Source organism: Struthio camelus, chromosome 3 (assembly GCF_040807025.1).
Source record: "Struthio camelus isolate bStrCam1 chromosome 3, bStrCam1.hap1, whole genome shotgun sequence".
Classification (NCBI taxonomy): domain Eukaryota; kingdom Metazoa; phylum Chordata; class Aves; order Struthioniformes; family Struthionidae; genus Struthio; species Struthio camelus.
Window position 1 is genome coordinate 139762830 of NC_090944.1, and position 20917 is coordinate 139783746.

Genomic DNA, 20917 nt, shown 5'->3' on the forward strand with positions numbered 1-20917 from the left:
CAACCGGCGCCCCGCCCCGCCCCGCCGGGCGCGCGCCAAGCCAACGCCGCCGCCTCGCGCGCATGCGCCCTGCGGGCGCGCTCCGTAGCTCTGCGCCGCGGGAGGGGGGGGGGGGGCGGGGAAGGGAGGAGGTGCGAGCGGCGGCGCGTGCGCGCGGGAAGAGGCGGTTGGCGCAGCCGTTAGGATGTCGCGTTACGGCCGATATGGAGGCGGTGAGCGGCGGGGGCTTCGCGGGCGGCGGCGGCGGGGAGGGCGCAGGAGAGCTTGCGGAAAGGGCTGTTCGCCGCGGGGAGCGGAGCGGCCGGCGAAGCGGGGAGGGAGGGAGCGAGGCGAGGCGAGGCGGCCGTGGCCGCCGTTGTCGCCGCCGCCATTTTGCGTCAGGGGCCGCGGGGGGAGGGGGCGCGCCCGCGCGCGGCGCTGCCGGTTCGCTAGGCGGGAGCGGGGCGCGCGGCAAGATGGCGGCGCGCGGCGTGGGCTGAGCGGGGGGCCGCTTGCTCGCGCCGAGGGAGGCCGGGGCGGCCGCGGGGCGCGTGGCGGGGGCCGGGGCCGCTGACACGGGCCTCGCTCCCGGCAGAGACCAAGGTCTACGTGGGGAACCTGGGCACGGGCGCGGGCAAGGGCGAGCTGGAGAGGGCCTTCAGCTACTATGGGCCGCTGCGAACGGTGTGGATCGCGAGGAACCCGCCGGGGTTTGCCTTCGTGGAGTTTGAAGACCCGAGGGATGCGGAGGACGCTGTCCGGGGACTCGATGGCAAGTACGTGCGTATTTCGAAAGACCGTGGAGCTGCCGTTATGTAAAACCAGAGAGAGAAAGAATCGGGAATTTTTGTCTGGTTCCTTACGTTTGTGTAGTTCTGCCTTAGGCAAGCAGTAAGTTAACTTACAGCCATCGTGGACTTGTTCCAGGGTGATTTGTGGCTCCAGGGTCAGAGTGGAAGTGTCAACAGGGATGCCTCGTCGCTCCCGCTATGACAGGCCTCCGGCGCGGCGCCCCTTTGACCCTAATGACAGATGCTATGAGTGTGGCGAGAAAGGCCACTATGCTTACGATTGTCATCGCTATAGTCGCCGGAGGAGGAGCAGGTACGTATGGGACCAGAGGCGGCTGGGTTGTCTCGCCAGATAACTCTTGTGTAGCTCTTGTTAGCAAAGAAGAGAATGTTACGCCAGTTTTCTTTTAACTTTAAAGCTAGAGTAAATGTATAGGCGTATATTACAATTTGTTGCTATTTCTATCGAATGTTAATATCTTAATAATCAACCTGGTCAAAACCTTTCAGGTTTCTTCGTTTGAGTCAGTCGCCTTGATTCAGAATGTCACGAGCCTTAAGATTTCATGCTGAGGCGCCTTGCAAATCCGACACTTAAGATCCTCCTAGACCTTGAGGTGATCAGCATAAGAGGCCAGATCCCCTCGAGCCATCTACACGTAGCTTCACCTTATTCTTTAAGGGCAGAAAATTTGAGACGGTGATCGCCGTAACAGTAAATTTGGCTTTCAATTGGGGCCCCCCCCTCCGGTTTAGAAAGAGGAACACCAGATTGACCACATTCCCACCTAGAAAAATCTTCTTGCGTCAATCAAGCCTCACCCTGGCTCATTGGGCTGTCAGTTTGATCGTCGTTAGATTGAAGAGAACACCTAGATGCAGCGATCGGCTATAGATACTTCTAGACCGTCTAGATCTGCTAGACCTTGGGCCAAAGAGGGTCGACCTGCAAACTTGCAAGGTTTATTTTAAATACGCATTACAGTGTTTTCTATTCTAATGTAATTCTGCAATGTAATTCAGCTTTTAACATTTTTCTAGGCAGTAAAAATGCTCAAGACAAGTAGGCCCAGAGATTTTTTTCCAACTGACAGATGCTAGTTTTTTAGTTGTCTGAAAGTTTTGACTACTTCAGCAGAGGCTCACGTGTGCTGGTTGCTGTGGCTGTTTCCTGATACCTGTTTTCTCTAACCTAAAACTAGGTCCCGGTCTCGATCCCGTTCGAGGTCCCGAGGAAGGAGGTATTCTCGGTCACGCAGTCGCAGTCGTGGTAGGAGGTACGCTTTAGGCTTGTCTTTTGTCACTATGTCTTTTTCTCAGAGATGAGCTACAGTCTTATGGTTCTTTTTAAATACTTTTTGCAGGTCCAGGTCAGCTTCTTATCGCAGGTCCCGGTCCGTTTCTCCTCGTAGGTCTAGATCTGTCTCTCCCCGCCGGTCCCGATCGGGTTCTTTGAAGAGATCAAGGTAATTAGTCAGACTGAGAACACTGTGAAGAGTTATTGACAATTCGGAATAAAGGTCGTCTGATTGCTTTTTGAGGCTTTAACAGAGCTGCATGTCTTTGACGAATTTGGTTGTCTAAAACATGTAGTAATCAGGCAGGTTGTACACTCAGATATTAATCTAAGTAGTGCTGTAACAGTGTTCTAGTTGAGTTGCATTCTTTGATCTCGTTATGTTTTTAATTTTTAATTCAGGTCTAGATCAAGATCCAGGTCTAGATCCAGATCTGTTACATGGCCACGGAGCAGGTAAGATCTCTGCAGCGATGGAGGATGCTTAGTGTCTTCCTTGCTTAAAGGTCTGTTAAAGTTTTCTGACCTCAAAATTTTCAGAAAAAGTTTGAGTGTTCTCAGCACAAATACGTGGGTTGGAAGCTGTAAAAAGCAGTACAGAAGGTTGTTCTTTCTCTTTTTGTGTTTATTTTACATATCGCTGTCTGAGGCCTGAGAGCAAACAGAAGTACAGTTTTGACTGGTTTGCATTACCACTTAACTGATGTGGCAAACAAATGTAGAATTAATCTGAAAAGTGCTTTTCTTTTGCTTTGTTTAGTGCACCTAAGATTGTGGATACTTTCCATAATTTGTCAGAAATGAGAGTGCCCTTCTGGTAGTGTTTTTAAAGTATTAATATATGTAAGCAGGCAAGTCTTGAAGAACTTGCTAGAGTGCCCTGAGCTGAGCGGTGCAGCTGTTTCCAGCTCCCTTAAATACATGACTGCTCATTCACAGTGTGTTGATTTGTGGTAGTTGAATTAAATTTGAGATAGTATAACAACTTGGAGAATTATTTTGTACCATCAAATGTACCGTCAGTACAGCCATCAAATTTTAAAGAAACGCCGCATGTCCTTTGTTCTCTTCAATATTGTGATTTAATCCTCCCACAGTAAACGAATGTAGGCTGTGCTTGCAAACTTGTCAAGAACGGTATGGCTGACATCTGTTGATTGGATGTCTTCTGGGAGCTGTCATAGGAGAATAAGAGTAAATTGAAGTTCTGCTCTGAAGAATAGCGTATTGTTTTTTTTTTTTCCCCAGTCTATACCTGGGCCTGCTGCTCCACTTGAATAGCTACTTTTTGAAATAATTAACATAGTAGTCAACAGTGAATAAATAAATAAAAAAAAAAAAAGAGGGGGAGGGGGCGCTTTAGCTAAAGGGAAGGGTAAGGGGAAAAGTGTACAATTGAAACCAGGAGTGTTCAGTGATGAAAGGTGGAAAACAAAAAAGGGTGGAGCATCAAGCAATGACAGGATTTTTTTTAGCCGATGGAGAGATGAAGACCAGAAGATGGATTAGTTTAGAGTAGAAGCAATGGCACGAACAGCCCAAACACTAGCAAAAAAAGAAGGGAAAGTCCGTGAGCCAGTGAAGCCGTGCCCTTTGATCAGATGCAGTACCTGTTGCTAAACTGTGTTGAATTTTAATACTAGCTGTTCCAACATGACTTATCCATGGTTCATTGCTGATGTACTGACGGTGCTGAGCAGAAAACAGCTAAGGTTAACAGGCTCTCAAAGAGAAAAATCTGTCTTTTTTTTTAATCACTATTTTCTTATTTTTTTAGGGCCAGGATGATTTTCTGAAGCGTACAGCATACTGTTAGTGTAATTTTTAAAATGTGAACTGTGAAACGTGTTTCTTTTTCAGTGCAGCTTAAGTGATCCTGGCAGAGGAAAGTACAGAACTAGGATTACTGAAAACTGGCAAATTGTTGGTGTTTAGTTTCTAATGAAGTCACTATTACGTTTCCACATCAGACAATCGAAAGACAGAAAAACTCTTTACAGAAGAATCAAAGGAATGCATGGCACTGAACTGTAGATTTTGAAGTATTACATGATGTTTGCTGCATTGACAGCATCAAGGCATAAATCTGGAAGTAGTTGTGGAAAGCCTTGGATGTGAAAAGCAGAACACTTCCTTTGAGGACTCTTAAAAATTTCAGTTGTTTTTGTAGGCAATATTAGTAGTGTTCTGGTGCAGCAATCTTGTCGCAAAAAGACTGCTATTTCTGACAGTCTTTTCAAAATGGTTAAGATTTAAAAGAAACCTTTTTAGCAAGTTTATGTGAAAGATTAAATGCATTGAGTTGAAGGCATTTGTAGGAGCATGCTGCCTGCAGCCATGTTAAACTACAGCGGAAGACGTAACTCAAGCCTAAGAAAAATGGCAAGTTCAGAGCACGGCTCTTTATGAGTTTTGTGAACATACTGGTCAGAACTTGGGTACTTTATGCGTTCCTGCCACCAGCATCAGCAAACATCAGGCATCAGCCTTGTGCCACAGTACTGAGCAACATGTGCAGCGTCAGTTTAGAAAGCTTCCTTCTAAAGCAGGATAAGCCTTGCAAGCTTGCAGGATTCTGTCGGTGTTCAGCGTTACAGTTCTTACACGTTTAGCATGAATTTCGCTCTCTCAAACACAGGCACGTGCATGCTCCTGGCTTCCTTACTGAGCTGTGTTTTCTCCTCTTGTTGTAGGTCTAGGTCTCATGGCAGATCTAAATCTGGCTCCCCGGCTAAGAGGTGAGCATACAAAGAAAAAACCTGCAGTGGTATCCAGAACTCAGTATTGTTTTTTCATGATTAGCGAAGCTTGGTCCTTCGATCAGTATTTCAGTTACGTTTTAGAAGTTTGTTAATTCTCTGACTTGCATCTGGGAGGCTTTTAGAAAAAAATAACCCAAAGCATGGGTGCCCAGCTGATCTGTTTCAGATACAACTGTGATTATGTAATTTCCCTTGCTGGTATTAGGAATGTGTTCCTTACCCACCTCTTTGTTTTCATTAGCTCTTTGTGGTTTCCATCACAGTACTGATTTTGTTGTGCTGAATTCCATTGAATTCCACTGTCCATCAGATGAAGGGCGTTAGCTTTGTTACTGTTGCTGGTAAAATACTTGAAAGGATCTATGACGATGCTTCTTGTCTCAAAGCCTCACCTCAGTTCTTCCCCTTGTTTTCCAGTGTTTTCTCTGCTGAAGATGGTTCCTTAAAATTACTCTAAATCAATTGAGAATCCCCACTATTGTAAAAGCTGATTTGATGACTTTGCTACTTTAAAGAACTTCAGGCTCGATTGCTCATAATTACATTGCTATCTAAGATGTTTACTTTCTTGAATATATAAGTTCCATTTTTTAATTATAAGCTGCATTGATTATATTCTGTTTTGACAGTCGATCAAAGTCCCGATCACCCTCTCCAAAGAGAAGGTACGTTGATCTCGCTACCGATAGCCTAGAGTATGTCGAGTTGGCACTGTAGTATCTGCAGTGATCTGTGCTGAGGAGTCTTACTGCTGCTCACAGTAAAATGCTGGAAAGGTATTTTACTGAAAAGATCCCTCTGGTAAAAATAGCGTGATTGCGGTTACTGCTCCCATTATTGTAAAGCATTCCCCCAAGATATTGGTTACATAGCCATATTATGTCTTGCCTTTGACTGCTGCTATGTTATTTCATTTTTCTACCAGTTTTACTGAACAGAGATTTTCTAAGAGTGAGCCTAAGGCACAGAATAAATGTCAGCATCAGGTTTGGGTCTCCTTAAAGGCTGCAGCGAGACTGGGGAAGACACAGTGGAGTAACCTGGTGTGGCAGTCAGTTGTGGAAGATTGATCTTCTTCTTCTTACTAGTGTTAACTCAGATTTTCCTTTTTTCCCCCGCCAGTAAGTTGGTAAATAGTTCTGCATCTGTACATAATGACAGAATCAGCAGCACTTTTTTCCTAGTTTGAAGTCATTAATAGCTCGTTTTTACAACTTTGAACTTCAGGATTTGCAGGGACGGGATATGTGGTATTTAGAATAGCTCTAGTCCTGCCACAGTGTGTCCCACACCTTGGTCATCTTTTTACCCTGCAAGCTGCTGCTTTTATTTTTACATTCTTTTAGAACTTGAAGGGGGTTCCCCATTTTAAAATGCTACTCTATGTACTCTAACCTCATAAACAATCACACGGGACTTGGATAAATGCTCGCTATATATTGACGTGGTCACCATAATAGGTGACAGGAGGTTTTGCCAACCTACTGTATCCGAATGGTGAAGAAACACCTTGCATACATTGAAAATCAGCATCAGTAGTACTCCTCAAGTTACTTAATGTTAATCACATTTAAATGGTATCACAGAAAGAACAACAGAGAAATGCAACAATTTAAAAGTCTACATTGAAAAAAAACACAAGTATCTGAGTTGACTTTGTTTAATAGGGCTAATAATGAAGAAGCTGCTTTTCATTGGGATTGTTAAAATAGATTTTTTTTTTTTCATAGTGAAATGAACGTGTTTTCTCTAATGTGGGAATAATCAGCCCGTTAATTTTGACTTTTTTTTTTTTTTTTTTTTAAATAATCAGTGCTCCAAGGGTGCTGGAGTAGCTGAGGTACCTCTCTGTTGCCTTTTTCCTGTATTTGTGAATCACGTATCACTATTGCAGTTTAACTGTGAATTTTTTTCCTTCCAGTCGTTCACCGTCAGGAAGTCCTCAAAGAAGTGCAAGTCCTGAAAGAATGGATTAAAGTTATGAACTTAATCTTTTGGGAAGAAAGTTATTTTGCTTACATTATAATAAGGGATTTTGTGGTGTCTTTGTAAATGTAAGAATGTAGATAGAAGAGTATATCAACTAAACTTTGGCATGATCTGGGTCTTCTGAGTTAGTCGCACGATAGACTAGCGCAGGCCTGTTTTTATTGTATGGATTAACTTCCTGTGATATGAAAACGTGGGACTTTTTTATTGGCACATTGAAATAAAATGTGTATTTTTAACTACAACTTCTCTGTAGTAACCCTGCTGCTTCTGTTAACATTTGGGTAACTTGCACTGTGTGCCATGTAACGTGGATGAAAAATGTCTAAAATGGCAATGACTAATGTTAGCGTCTTCTCAGGCTAGTCGCTTTGCACATTTATTGTCGAATGGTGTTTGCAGATAGGATCAGTTTCTGCTTTCTTTGAAATGGAATTTAAAGTTCATCTTCTGTGTTTGGAGGTGGTTAAGATTTTGCAGATGCCCTTTTTATTCCTCTAGTATCTTTAAAGGGCATTCATTTTTCTCCCTGATCTAATTATTTTTCATTCTGCAATGCTTATTCTTTGGTGGTTGGCCTAGTGTGATACCAGATGTCCAAAAGTGTAAGAATGAGCTTTTATTCAAAACGCTGACATAGTTAAAATAATTAATCTCTGCAGAAACATCTGAGCAGAATACAAATCATTAATAACCTGATGATTGCTACTTTGTTTTCTTGCCCCCCTTTTTTTTTTTCTTAGTTCTTCAGTCTGAGTTTAAAGAAAAAATCCTAAAATGTCTCAAAGCATGTTTTCTTTTTTTTTTTTTTTTTTTGGGGGGGGGGGGGGGAAGACCTAAGGAAACAAATGTTTTTCTGAGGGAACTTCTGGACGTGTGTTTGAGAGGCAAAAGGAAGCTGTTATTAGTCTTCCTGCAGTGTACTCTACCTTTCCTCCTAAGAGTGAAAGATTCTCCTTGCCAACCGCCAACCTCAGGAGTTCTAACCTGTCGCACAGAAAATGGTACGATTTTAAAGCAGCCCAGATCCTGGAGTCAAATTTGTTGATTAAACAAGTTTTGCACAGCAAGTACATAGCTGAAGGCTTAATGATGTGTATATACATCTGTCAAACTCCATACTCATTCCGCAGTCAAAAATTGCATGATAAGGCACTCTGACGCTGATCACACCAAAAGACTGGAAACAACGTTAGACTGTCAGCAAACAAATTGGTAGCTGGAGGGAAAAACACACTTTTTTTCTTTTTTTAAAATGTGGTGGGATATCTAGCAGAAATAAATGCTGGTTTCAGTGTTAAAAGAAAACTTACAAACCTGTCCAAACAAGCACTGAAAGGGAAAGTGAGGGCTATTTGTGCTTCTAGTGAAATAGGTAATGGTAGGTTGCTTCAAGCGTGTAAACCATAACAGAGTATGCTTAAAAAGCAAAACAATTACAAAGTTAACTTCAATCACACCTTGGGTAACCCATGATTTTCAAAAAACAGCCTTTCTGTTCAAGGATGATTTCATGGAGCTTTTTCAGTGTATGAGTCAATAGTCCAGATTCTGAACGTGTCTCATATTGCAGCATTGTTTGAGTGAAGAAGCCAAGCTTTTGGCCTTTATGCCTAGTCCTAATTGTTGCCGTGCCTGGTGTCTGTCCGTCCATCTGGATGCTCCGTTGATGCATAGCAATGGGAACTAGTGTTTCGTTTGTCAGGTGCAATGATCAAATATCTGGCACGATCCGTGAATTTCCACTGTAACTGCAAAGAGAGAGCTGGAGGTGACACGTGTCGCCCTGGAATGATTTATCAGAAATACCGAAAGCCTGTGACTTGTATTTAGACTATTGGTTGGTTGTGTATTGCCTGCCCGTTTCATGGCATTCCCGGCGAGAAGTACACGCGCACCAGTGCTCTGGAATTTGATCGGCTTTTTTCTCTTCTGTACTCTTAAGGCAAACCTACTCCACAATAAACCTGCCGACTAACACTACACCTGTACTGGTACCTGTTTTTCAGTACCTAGAGATGCTATGGAAAATGGAGTGGAGGAGCCCAGGTTTCCACAGTGCACTGAGCTTCCGCTAAACCTGGGCTTAGCGATGAGAAAACTAGGAGCGAGGAGGCAGGGCCGTGCCGGAGGGTGGAGGCTGCGCGCCTGCGGCCCCTCCGAAGGGTGGCCAGCAGGTGAGGCATGGAAAACGGGCAGTGGCAAATCCTGCCTGGTACCTGAGCTCTCGTGGGACTGTGACTGGTGACCAAAAACAAGCATCTCGCTGGAGTGGCCGTGCTCCCTCCTCCAGCTTGAGCCGTCGTCCTCAGCAGCGGTGCTCACCTGGCAGCGCAGCTTCAGTACTCACCTAAGCCTGGCTTTGACAAAGCTGCCTGAGGTGTTTGCGGAGCTCTTCCTGGGCGCTTCGAAAGGACGCCTTGACACCGGGGGTCCTGGGGTGAGCGCTGTTAGGGTAACGCTGAGCCCAGCAGCGCGTCTCCGTGCGCTCAGAGTGCGGCAGAGCACTCGCTTTGCGGGGGCTTCTGACCACGGCAGGTCTCTGCAACGGCTGCAAAACCAGAGGCCAGGTGCTTTCGCCTGAAGGAGGTTCAGTCCCACAAGCGTCGCTCGCCCACGACCTGCTGCTGAGGATGGAGAGGTCGGGGCTTGCGTGGCCCCTTGGGTAGCAGCGTTGCAGCAGGAGGGAGTTGGGCTGCGTTGCCTTGCTCGAGGGCTGGTCACTCGTGTGTCCCCGGGGGAGAGGGGCACCAGGCAGTCTGAGCAGTGCCGTTCCTAACGTGGTGACAGTGCTATCCCGCTGGCTCGTGCCAATTCTTTGGGCTTACAAACTTTACACGTTTTTAGGGTTTTATCGGACCTCTCCGTGTTTTAGGGTTTGGAGGACGGCGTGCGTTGTTTTGCTCGGAAACGCAGCCTGAGGCTGACTGTTTTCTTCCGCAGCTGTATGCTCACAACTGGTCTGCTTTACCTTGGCAGGCGGGTGCGGTGTGAAACAGGCTCTTGCGCGGCTGTCGCTGCTGGCTTTGAAACGGGAGGGAAGTCAGAGGTGGCCAGGCCGGATAATCCCAGCACGCTGTCCTCCACCAGGCTCTTCTGCACGGAGAGCTGGTACCACCCTCTACGCAGGAGCGTAGGGGACTGGGCTGCGGCTGTCTCGCGGGCTCCAGTCGGACCTTCCAGGGGTTCAGCCCTTGTAACGTTGCTTTCGGAGCCGGTGGCTCCAGCTGTGCCGTGACCAGGGCTCGGTCGCTCGGTGGGGACCTCGGCAGTTACCTGACCCCTGGCCGCCGGGGCAATTCAATGGGGTGGGCGCAGCTCGGGGCGCTTTGCTGATGGGGCGCGTCCAGCGGTCCTCCCCGGCGCGCTGCCCGAGTATCCCCTGCTGCAGTTTAAGCCCAGGCCTGCGGTGCGCCTAGCGGAGTGTTTTCTGTGCTTTTTGACTTAAGGAACAAAACCTTCCACCCGAGAGCGGGGCTGACCAACACCCGAAAGCGCTGCGCAGACCAGACAGTAGCAGAGGTGGCGACACGAGTTAAACTCACAGTGAGCAGGATCCAAAGAGTTAAAAAAACCCAAAATCTCAGGAGGGATGAAAAGACCCTGAACCTGCCGCCTCGTCCCGGATAGTTTGAAAGCAGCTTTGTGCCTCCTACAGGATTTCTGGCTGACCTGCCTGACGCGCTGACCCCTTTCGGCGATGGCACTCACCGGGCCTCAAGCAGCAGAGAAGACGAGCCAGGTGGTGTGGTTGTACTCCTCCTGCGGGCGCAGCAGGCTGTCCGGGAAGTGAGGCTGCGGGGAGGAAACGGCACGGTGGCAATCGTAAGCTCCCGTCGGGGCAGAAACCTGCCGCCGGCGCGGCGGATCCAAAAATGCCGGCGCCTCTCTCCTGCTCGGCGGGGGAGCGCCCCGTTGGCCAAGCAAAGGGGGTTTGGGGAGTTCAGAGGGAGGAGCGGGGACGACGTACCTTGTTGACGGCATCGGGCCAGCCCTGCGTTTCCAGGCAGAAGGCCGAGTGCTTGGGATACGCGGCGGAGCCTTTGCCCTCCAGGGAGCCGTCCAGGTTGTTGGCCGTGTAGAACTGGAGGCCGGGCTGGGTGGTGTGCACCTCCAGCGTCCTGCCGGTGGCAGGGTGCCGAGCCCTGCAGATGCCACCAGAAGAGGCCGGGTGAGCCGGCGGTGGCCGGCCCCGTCCCGCGCCCAAGGAGCCGGATAGCGGAGGTGGGGAGAGGGAAGGGTCCGTCCTACCTGGCCGCCAGGCGCCGGGCCGAGCCCGGCTTCAGGCAGAAGTTGTGATCGAAGCCGTCCAGGGCGAACTTGTGCAAGTGCTTCCCCAGCTCCACGGGCGCCCGGAGATCGAAGCCGGTGCCCTGCACGGCCGCCACCTGCCCTGAGCGCAGAGAGGGGCAGCGTGAGCCCTTCGCGCCCGCCTCGCGCTGCCCGCCCAGGTTTGAAAGCCCTCGCTCCGGGGCGATAAGGATTTTTTGAAGCCGCTTGTAACCCCTCGGCGCGTCGTGGCACCCTGCGGCGGCAAAGCCGGCGAGCGAGAGCTCGTTTCGGGTCGGCCTGGAGGGAGAGCCGAGCTCGCCGGTTGTCGGCTGCGCAGGCAGCTACGGCCTTTTTTTGTTTTTTAACGTGCGCAGGACGGCAGATCGGTAGCAAGCAACACAAACACACTGGTATAACAGCAGCAAGGACCTGCGCCATCTAACGCACGCGTCAGCAAAGCTGTGGTTGGCAGCGATCCCGAGCTGTAGCCACGTCAGACCTATTTCAACTCGTAAATCAATACATTTAACGAATCCTCTCCTCTCCGACAGCCCCGAGCCCGGCTCCCCAGCCCTTCGGCTGGAGGGGGGGGGACGGGGACGGGAACCCAACCATTTGGGGCCGCAAACCCACCGCTTGCTCCCGAGTCTCTCTGTAAGGACCCCGCGAGACCCCGCCGCCCTGCCGGGAGGTCAGACAACCAGCACCGGGGGGACCCCCGCACGCTGCGTCTCGCCCCCCCAGCCGCTGGCCTAGCGACCCCCCCCCTCCCCCGGCGTCTACGCCCCAAACGTCGCCGTCCCCCCGCCGGCCGCTGCCGGAGCCGAGACCCGTCCCGCTCGCCGCCCCTGCCGGCGCGCCGCGTTCGCAGCTGCCCTGAGATGCTCCGCTCGCCTCCAAGCCAGCCAGGGTGACTTAAAAAAAAAAAAAACAACAAATCCCGTATTTAGCTCTAAGTATCTCAGGCCACTTCTTGGGCTGTTTTAACGCAGGACGTGAAAGCCAGCTTAAGGCAGGGGGGAGGGAAAAAAAAAAAAAAAAAGCTGTATTAAAAGTGTTGCTCTGGGGTTTCCAGCCTTGCAGCCAGCTGCGCCGGCTCTGCCGTCCCAGCCGCCGGCTCGGCTCGCGCGGGGAGGACGATGCCAGGCTCCCCCAACGCCAAAAATCCCAACGGCCTGGGCGTTCCCACCCCCAAAAAGCCTCCCCCCCCACCCCAAAGAGGGCCGCGCGCGTGCCAAGGGCGCCGTCGGCTCGTACCGCGGGCCAGCACCAAAACAGGGAGCAAACCCGGGCCGCCGAGCCCCCGGGACGGTCACGCCTCTGGGGTCGGGCGCAACCCAACCGTCCCCGGGACAAACCTTTCTTGTCGTCACTTCTAAACAGAGGGTTTTAAAAAAAAAAAAAAAACCCACAAAATAACAGTCGTCAGCATCAGAGCGGTAAATATGGCGCCGCGCTCCCCAAACGCAAAGCGGGCGAAAAGGCCGAGGAGACCAAGCGAAAGGGGGCTCAGGAAGCAGTTTGCGCTCCAGGCTTTCCACCCCCAAAACCAATAAGCCTGACTGTGACGGAGCAGCCTCACCTGGGACCCCCCCACACCCCTACCTACGGGCCCAGGAGCCCTATTTACGCTCAGCCCCAGGCCCTCAGTCCCTGCTTGAGCGATGCTGTAGGTGCAACTTCTCTCTCTCGCTCCTGTCTCAGGCCCCAGGTGGTCCTTAGACCTACACTGCAGGTAGGTTGTCTCCTAGATGAGCCCCCTCGGACCAGTGTCCAGAGCTGCTGTAGCCCTTTCTGCCTGCCCTGCTCTTGCTGTTCCCTGGGTCCCCCAAATCCCTGTCCGTGAAAGCTTCTTCGCCCACGTGCTGCGAGTCTCACGCCACCTACCAGTAGGGATCTTGGTATCATCCACGGGCAGGTAAGAATCAGCTTCAATGGAAATCTCATGGTCGTAGATGTCCCGGGAGCCCTGCGGGAGGATGGGAAATACTCAAGAGTCCTGCTGTGGCTGGTCAGCCGTCTGGGGGTCGTGCACGTGCTGCAGCCCTAAAAGCACCTGGGAGGTGATGCTCCATGGTGCTACTGGAGCTGGTCTGGTAGCGCCTGGTCCTACAGCATCTCCTCTTCCATCCTCTCCTCCTTAGAGGGCAGAGGGCAAAGCTACCTGTATTGGCAAAAACTTGTGTGGGCTCCGGAGGCTGTAAATCCTGTGGGTTTGGGGTGATCGGTTTGAACTTCTGCCTCGCCAAATGCTACCACGCTGCAGGTTGACTAGCCGAAGCGTGCTGGTCCCTGCGCACCCAAGAGTAGGCAAAAGCGGGGAGGAAGCAAGTTTGGGGGGGGGACACAGCGCATCTTCCCCACTCATCTCGCGTGGCGCAGGGAGGGATCGCGCTCCTGTTCCTCTCCTGCGGCCTTGGGGATGCTGGCAGGAACCTGCTGGGCCGGATGGGGAGCAAGAGCAAAGCTGAGCGTGCACAGCACTGCCTAATCTGTGCAGCAATTTCATGCCCAAGGGTCTCGTGTTCCTCTGGAAACGTGCCTGAGTTGCATGCTGTAGGTGTTTATATAACCGCAGCCCTGGGAGGGCAAACTGAGGGTAAGCTATCTGCAAAGCCGTTATTCGAGCAATGGCATAAGCAGACACCCTGCACGGAGAGGTGTCTGCTTGGGATGTTTCTCGCTCTCCATGATCCTTTTAAGGGTCTCTGATTCAGCTCTGATGTGTTTGCACCATCCTGTTCGGTGCTCCCCGCCCAGCAACGTTATTTCCCAGCTCCTTTTCCTCTAAGCCTAGTTAGAAACTGAAACGCAGCTGAGATACAGTGCGGTCAAGTTGATGGGATCCCAGACTGGTGTGCAGGACCCCTGCATGCCCTCCTGGTCCTGCCCCTGCCCCGCGGTGCAACCTTGGCCCCATCACATCCCCTTTCCATGAGGGTGTTTCTCTTCGCCACCTTGATCGGGACATCTAGATGCTGAGCTGAGCTCGGCTACGCCGTCCAGAGAGAGGTCTTCAGCACGTTGCCTCCGAGAGGCTCACACCCACAGCAGACAGCTAAGAAAAGGCAGCCCATTGCTAGGGGACGCCGGTTCTGCACCTCCTGTTACGCTTCTGAGGGTTCGTGAGCAGGAGAGACCGGCAGTCCCCGTTGCCCACAAAAGAAGGGCTAACGTTCACGATCTGTTCCCAAGGCACTGCGATAACGCATGCTCGCTTGAGGTCTACTTGAACCAGTCCTCTCCCAGCTTGTAGGCTCCATCCAACCCCCTGCCCACAGGGACAACCCCCACCCCTGTGTCTCCAGATGCCGTGTCCTTCCCATGCTTGATGATGGGGACAGACTGCAACAGTCTTAACTTTGTCTGCCAGCCCCCTTCTCTAGGGCCCTGCCAGCAGGCCCTGACTGCTGGAAACCAGTGTGTTGGTCCCAATAATCGCATGGGAAGTCTTTCTCCAAGGGCTCCTGTCCCTCCCCTGCAGCTGCTCCATGGTGGTGGGCCTCCCCATGCTTACCTGCCCAGCTAGGTTGAAGTATGCATGGTTTGTCAAGCTGATGGGCGTCGTCTTGCTGGTCTGGGCTCGATAGTTGATGGCCAGCTCCCCACCACAGAGCGTGTAGGTGACCCAGACTTTCAGGTCGCCAGGGTAGCCTTCCTCGCCGTCTGGGCTGAGCCGGAAGAAGCGGATGCCGTTTGGCACAACTTCAGGGCTCCAGAGAACCTGCAAGGACTGGGCCGTTAGCTGGAGAGCAATGGGAAATGCAGCGCCCTCCTCGCCTGCCCCGGGCTGGGCTGATCTCGGCAAGAAAAAGCACCCAAGGAGTGATGGACCCGAACAAACATGAAAGCTTTTCTCAGCCATCTTCCCTGCTCTTCCTCCTAGGAGAAAAACATCTACTTGGTTCTGCCTATGAAGGGCTGGAGAATGACGTCCCCCTCTTGAAAAAGAGGGAAGCAGGAGAAAATGCAGGCAAATACCAGCCTGCTCTTAGTCAGCTGGGGCCAGCGTCAGGCGACAAGTTTTTCCATGCAGAGCAGAACGAACGAGGCAGCTTGTTGTGATGGAGGCGGCGGGTGGGGGGGGGGGAAATCTGTCCGGGGCGTCCTTGTGTTGCTCCACGTCCCAAAGGGCGCAGGCTGTGCTCACCGCTTCGAAGGGACAGTTACTCTCTAATCAGACAGACTGATCCAGAAGCAGGGGCCCGGCAACGCTCTTGGAGATCACCCTCCTTCCAGGCCCTGGGAGGGGATCAGGAAGTCAAACTTGCCGCAAGGCAACTTTTCCGCCAAACGCAGGAACTCGGGGTGCTGAAGGCCATGACGGGGCTCCAAAGCGGGTCCTCCTCCCGCGCAGAGCGAAGTTCAGCTGGGGACCCCCCCCCCCCGCCTGGGTGCGTTTTCACTTGCAGAAGGGTGGCTATTTACGTTTGCAGCAGAAACGGCTATCAAAGGCTAGCGAGCGTACTCTGCAGGCGGCTGCCTGCAGACTGCAGGAAGACGAGACCGTCTTCAAGCTCTTCCCTTGGCGCTGGCTGGCAACCAGCCCCTGGGGCCCTGCGACGCCACGGCCACGCGTGGAAGGGGCTCCTGCACCACCCGGCTCCAAAAGGCCGCCGACTAGTGAGTCCTGCCACCGAGGAGCCACCAGATACTCATCAGGCGAGGACAGGCGCAGCAGCCATGTGTCTCAGCCCAGAGGCGTTTTCTGTAGCCCCTCGGCCCCCCCAGCCGCGCAGTCAGGGATCAGCAATCGCGTTAGGTCCCGAAACTCCTGCACCCTCAGCCCACGGGCTGACCACAACGCCGAGGCCTTCACGATGAGGGAAAACTGCCGAGACGACCAAGAGAGTCGCAGCAAGGAGCCAAGCGCGTCTTGTTTTTGTCGGCGCTAACTGCAGGTCCCCGCTCTGTCGCTGCGCTCCGGCTTCGGCGGGGGCAGAGCTGGCACTTGCAGCGCGTTTCTGCTGAGCCCGGTAGAAGTTTTCTTTCATGCAAACCGGGGAGATAGGAGCTGCGTGCTCGCCACCAGGCCCGGCTCTAGGATTTTACAATTTCTGTCCCCGACGTGCTTGCAGCAGCCCACGGAGGGCCGGGCTGGCGGCAGGGCCTTTTGCAGATGCCTGAGCTTGCCGCACGGGCCAGGGGCGAGGAAGGCTTGAAGCCTGGTTTGGTGCCAGTTCATAGCTGGTGCCGCTCATCCCGTGATCCTTTTTTTTTTTTTTTTTTGTTAAACCGCCAAACGCTCTGACTTTTGCCCCATCAGCTTGGACGTTCGTTCGTTCACGAAGCAAAACTTTAACCTGGGAAAGCAGCTGCACCAGCACGTTTGCACGAGCTCCTCTGGGGAAACGGTGGCTCAGCCCCTTGCCGCCTGCCAGCGCGCTTGATCCTCCAAAGCCCAGGGCTTCAGGAAAGCGGAAACCTCTGTCCTTTATGGAAAGAGCAGGATTATCAGCATGGCTGCCCGGAGAGGAAACCCCGGGAGGAGATACTCGGCTGCTATTGCCCCTTGCAGAGCACAGATGATACCTGGCCCCAGAAGCTGCGGCGGTCCAGCACGGAGCTAGGGGAAAGGACTGGGGGGGGCAGATGGTGACACGGGGGCATTTGCTGATTTAACTCATTCACCCACCAGAAAGCCCTAAAGAGTGAGGCCAGGAGACGTCTGCTCTTCTCGCTGTCACCTGGAAGCTGAAGGCCACCGGACCCACCAGGCTGGGACTTACCTTGTCAAACCCCCTGGCTCCTCCGTGCAGGCTGTTGGGTCCGTTGTTGAGGACCAGCTGATACTCCTGCCCATCCAGGGTGAACCTCCCCTTCGCGATCCTGTTGGCAACTCGCCCCACGACAGCCCCAAAGAAGGGGTGCTTCTTGGTGTAACCTGGCCAGGAAAACGGCGTGCTCTTGAGGGATGGGAGCGGAGGGCCACCTGGCGCGCCGCGGGACTGCAACCAGATGGCCCTGGAGACTGCGCCCCTGGTGTTTCCCAGGAGGCGCGCGCAGGGGGGCATTGGCTGCTCTGGCCCGTCTTTGACTAAAACCGCCTTGGCGGGGGTGGGCGATATCGCGTTCGCTGCAAAACTGCAGAGACGGCCCCCTGCGCTCTGGGGGGTGACAAGGAGCCAGCCCAGCAGAAGGAGGTGGCTGCACCCCTTCCCTGTCCGCTGCTGGGCCCAGCTGGCTAAATTCCCTGCTTTTTTTATTTTACGTTTTACGTTGTTTGAGACATGGATTCAGACCCACCTTCCAAGCTGTCAAAGCCCAGGACGACATCTGCAAACGCCCCATCCCTGCCTTTGGCCTCCAGAGCAGCGACGATGCACCCCAGGGACAGGAGCTCCACTTTCACGCTGTCAGATCTCAGCACAAACTTTTCCACCCTTCCTCCCCCTTCCTCCCGGGGCAGCTGCCCGAACGCCTCCCTCATCACCTCCGTCATCGCTCCCGGCAGTCTGGGCCCCCCTCGGCGGGACAGCGGCTTAGCGGGCGGCGATGGTGGCCCGGGAGCGGAGCAAACGCAGTTCGGGCAGTAGCTGGAGCTACAACAAAACCAGGCGGGAGCCTCCCAGAGCCACGCAGCGGGGAGGGGTTACGCCAAGCGCCGGCCGCCTTCCTCCCTGGACGCTGGCTCAGACGCTGGCGCACGTCGTCACCGTCAGCTCTCCCTCCACCCCCCGCCACCCGCCACCACCACCGCTTTGGCAAGCAAGCTGAGTCTGTGAGAGGGCGCTGGGAATAGTTTGTATGCACATCGGTTGGCATCCACTGCTCAGACCCGAATGCATGACAACGCAGCTTTACTACAAGTTGACGTAGCTATATTTTTTTTTGGGGGGGGGGGTGCATTTTCAGAGTTTTTCTCGGGAAGCGGTAGGCAATTCTAGGCTCACGACAGCAACGAAATCGAGCTTTGGTTGCTAAACGTTCATTCCCAGGCTAGCGATCCCCCTTTAGACAAGAGAAAACATAGGTGTCATGTCAACCCTGAATCAAAACTTCCGACCCGGCTCAGAGTCGAGGCGGTTTTGAAATCTGCCTTTCTTCCGCTGCTAGTCATGGCTTTGCCTTCACGGTTTAACATAGCTGCTGCGCTCCAAGCGCTTCCTGCCTCGCTGTCGCGGCTGAGGGTCTCTCTCGGAGAAGAGCATTGCAGGAGAGCATGCTTCTCAACGGCCGATGTGCTTTTGTCGGCGAGGAGGGCGGCTCTACCAGCGCTACCGCGGCGCGCCGGCGCCCTGCAGCTCGCGCGGAAGCGGGTGACGGAGGCTCCTCGCCTTAGCTGCCAAGGCCCGACTGGGGCGGCAGCCCGCGAGGGAACCCGTCCTGCCTCTAAAGCCTCACCCCAAGACTCGTCAAAAGGCATACCGCGGAGGGGGGGCCGGTTTTTGGAGGGGCAAGCATTTACGGCCCTGCCACGTACTCTCAGAAGATAAACTGCGGAGAAACGTTACAGGGGAAGTTATTTCCCCCGGGTTCAGATGCTCGGAAAGTCTAGACGGCTGCAGGTCAAATGCCATTTTGCAAGGCCCAGAGGAGGCATCAGTTTTTTACGCCTGCCTGTGCCACTTTCTTATGGTTACTTTATTTTGATGACGTGCGATGCTTCTCCTTAATCCAAAACGAAGTGACTTGGAAAGGCTAAGGTGAACCCCCAAAAAGGGGGAGGTTTCAAACTCAAATCGCAAACTCGCTCCTTACCAGCATTAAGACGTCGCTGGCCAAAAGCGTTGATGTTCCTCACCCAAACTTTGCCCCAGTTTTACATCGTAGATCAACGAGTCGTGGCTAGATGTGAAACAATGAGGTAGTTGTCTTCTGTATGCCTTTCCCAAGCAACAAACGGTCTCACGGAGATCTTGCGGCAGAGAAGTGGTGGTACTACAGCTACAGGGAAGTTAAAATAGAGGAAGAACGGACACGTCAAGCTGAGCATACCAGGACTGATGACGTCATTACCGACAACATCCGCACTCTTTTCTCGCTTACTCAGGCAGCGCCGCTACCCACCGTTATCAGCGTCTATACCCCGCGCGCAGCAAACCCATCACCTTTTGGCCGTGCACGGGGCTGCTGAGGGGAACTACGCTTCCTTCTGTGCGTTTACGGCCTTTAAGAGCGGTCTTAAAGCTGTCAGCCGGCTGACTTCCACGGCGTCTAGACCCAGCCCCTCCTGAAGGTGGACGTCCCGGTGGGCGAGGTAGGCAGGCCTGTCCCGCAGCGACGTGCTAGTTTGGCTGGACTTATTCCTACGTTGAGACCTCGGCCTTCCCTCGCAGGCTTTGCTGCGTGCGCCACGTCGGCTGGGCCCGACAGGCCTAGGCGAGGTAGCTTTATTTCGGGTTGCGCTCTGGGACATCATGTTTCATCCTATTACGGGTGTCCCTTGTCTGCCTCGCCGAAAATTGGAAGCTTTTTGGGGCAAGGATTATTGCTTATTCTCCGCCGCGCAGCCCCTGCCACCGCAAGAGCCTTTTATGGTCGGTCTCTAGGCACTTCTGTCGTAAATGATGTACATCACGACGCTTCCTTCCTTACTGTTGTCTTTGATTTCGACCCAGCTGGGATTTTCAACTTGATCTGGACCCAGAGCAAGACTTTAGATTTTGGTTGATGGGGGAAAAAACAACCAAAAAACAACAACAACAACCACAAAAACAAAGCCTCCAGCAGCTCAGGTCTGCAGGGGAAGGTGGCGTGTTCGCTTCTGCCAGGATCAGGCTCTGCCCCGGGTTACCGGAGCCGTAACCGTCGCTCTCAGCAGAGCTGCATCCTGCAGCTGAGCAGGAGAGCGCAGCTAACAGCCCGCACCCTCCCTGGTAGGGGGAAATATCTGTTCCTGCCGCGTGGGGAATCTCCCGGACAGTATTCCCGGGCCAGGTTGCTCCCATCGTGACGAAATCTCTTGTTTTTTTTTTTTTTTGTTTTGTTTTTTGTTTTTTTTAGGGCGCCTGAGCTGTTGGCCTCAGCGGGGTGAAGAGGCGCCGCTTTGCGTGGAGGACGCGGCGATGAGCGCGACGGCGGCGGTTTTTTGATTGGAAGGTGACAGAAACCCTCCGAGCCCTCGAGTGAAGCGATGGCCAACGCTCACCGCCCGCTGCTGCCCGCCAGGGCACGTTTATTGGGCGGCTCTGTGACTCACCGGCACCGCGCTCAAAACGCGGCCGGTGGAGGTGGAGGTGGAGGGGGGTCCGCTGGGGCTGGCTGCCGCGTAGCCGCGGACAGGGAGCCAAGCTTTTCAGCCTGTCACTTGCCGTACCCTGCATCGTTGCAAGGCTGTAATTAAATCCCAAACCGGCAAACTGTGCGTGAGCCTGAGGGGCTGAGCCAGCGCTGGGGCTGCTCATGCCGGCAGGGGGTTTGCGTCCGCGGGGCAGAACAAAAAAAGGGGAGACGTCTCCCGTCTTCCCCCCCTCCCGCCGTTTTATTGTCTGCTTATCGACGGCTTCTTCGGCTCTGCTGGGGACCTCTGAGCCCGCCAGCTTAAAACGGAGGGGCAAACGATACTGTGCCATTGATTAGGTTATTTGGAGAGCGGCCCGGCACAATTGCGTGCTGCAACGCCGGCAGTCGTTCATCAGGAGCCAGTCACACGTGTTTGCTAAAGCGCTTCAAAAAAATTAAAAAAAAAAAAACAACACGCAGCTCCCCGAGAGCGCTCTTACCGCAGCGTGTTTCAAGCGTGCCTCTGCATGCAAGCGGTTTGTATCTCAGTTACAGCCAAAGAGCCATTTGGATGGGGTGGTTGCTATGGTAATTGCTTTGCTCGGGAGCTACAAGAATAGCTTACGGCTCCTGCAGGTTGCTGCTGCGTAGGCTGCCTTGAA

At 52.9% G+C, this 20917-nt stretch overlaps 2 protein-coding genes and 1 long non-coding RNA gene across 9 annotated transcripts; 2 read left to right on the forward strand and 1 right to left on the reverse strand.

Moving 5' to 3' along the window:
* Nucleotides 1-23: 23 nt before the first annotated feature.
* Nucleotides 24-7063, forward strand: SRSF7 (serine and arginine rich splicing factor 7). Its single transcript, XM_068940534.1, has 9 exons — nt 24-212; nt 575-755; nt 907-1083; nt 1973-2047; nt 2135-2236; nt 2470-2523; nt 4761-4805; nt 5459-5494; nt 6751-7063. The coding sequence occupies exons 1-9, from the start codon at nt 185-187 to the stop codon at nt 6803-6805; spliced, it is 753 nt and encodes a 250-aa protein (XP_068796635.1). The 5' UTR covers nt 24-184; the 3' UTR covers nt 6806-7063.
* On the reverse strand, nt 3058-18931 carry GALM (galactose mutarotase). Of its 7 annotated transcripts, XR_011140563.1 has the most exons (10): nt 18792-18931; nt 17337-17632; nt 16820-16974; nt 14608-14814; nt 12978-13059; nt 11070-11206; nt 10789-10963; nt 10530-10613; nt 7748-7805; nt 6472-6788 (listed from the first exon to the last, which is right to left on the reverse strand). XR_011140563.1 is itself a non-coding variant. In XM_068940529.1 (9 exons), the coding sequence occupies exons 2-9, from the start codon at nt 17530-17532 to the stop codon at nt 3196-3198; spliced, it is 1083 nt and encodes a 360-aa protein (XP_068796630.1). In that variant the 5' UTR covers nt 17533-17632; nt 18792-18931; the 3' UTR covers nt 3058-3195. The 7 variants fall into 7 exon arrangements, 5 of the variants coding, with proteins under 5 accessions (XP_068796630.1, XP_068796634.1, XP_068796631.1 ...); XM_068940529.1 differs by lacking the exons at nt 6472-6788; nt 7748-7805 and adding an exon at nt 3058-3242; XM_068940533.1 differs by lacking the exons at nt 6472-6788; nt 7748-7805 and adding an exon at nt 3138-3242 and having other exon boundaries at nt 11070-11211.
* On the forward strand, nt 18911-20730 carry LOC138066897 (uncharacterized). The gene is made up of 2 exons (XR_011140565.1): nt 18911-19290; nt 20037-20730. It is a non-coding gene; the product is annotated as an uncharacterized lncRNA (long non-coding RNA).
* The last annotated feature ends 187 nt before the right edge of the window (nt 20731-20917 follow it).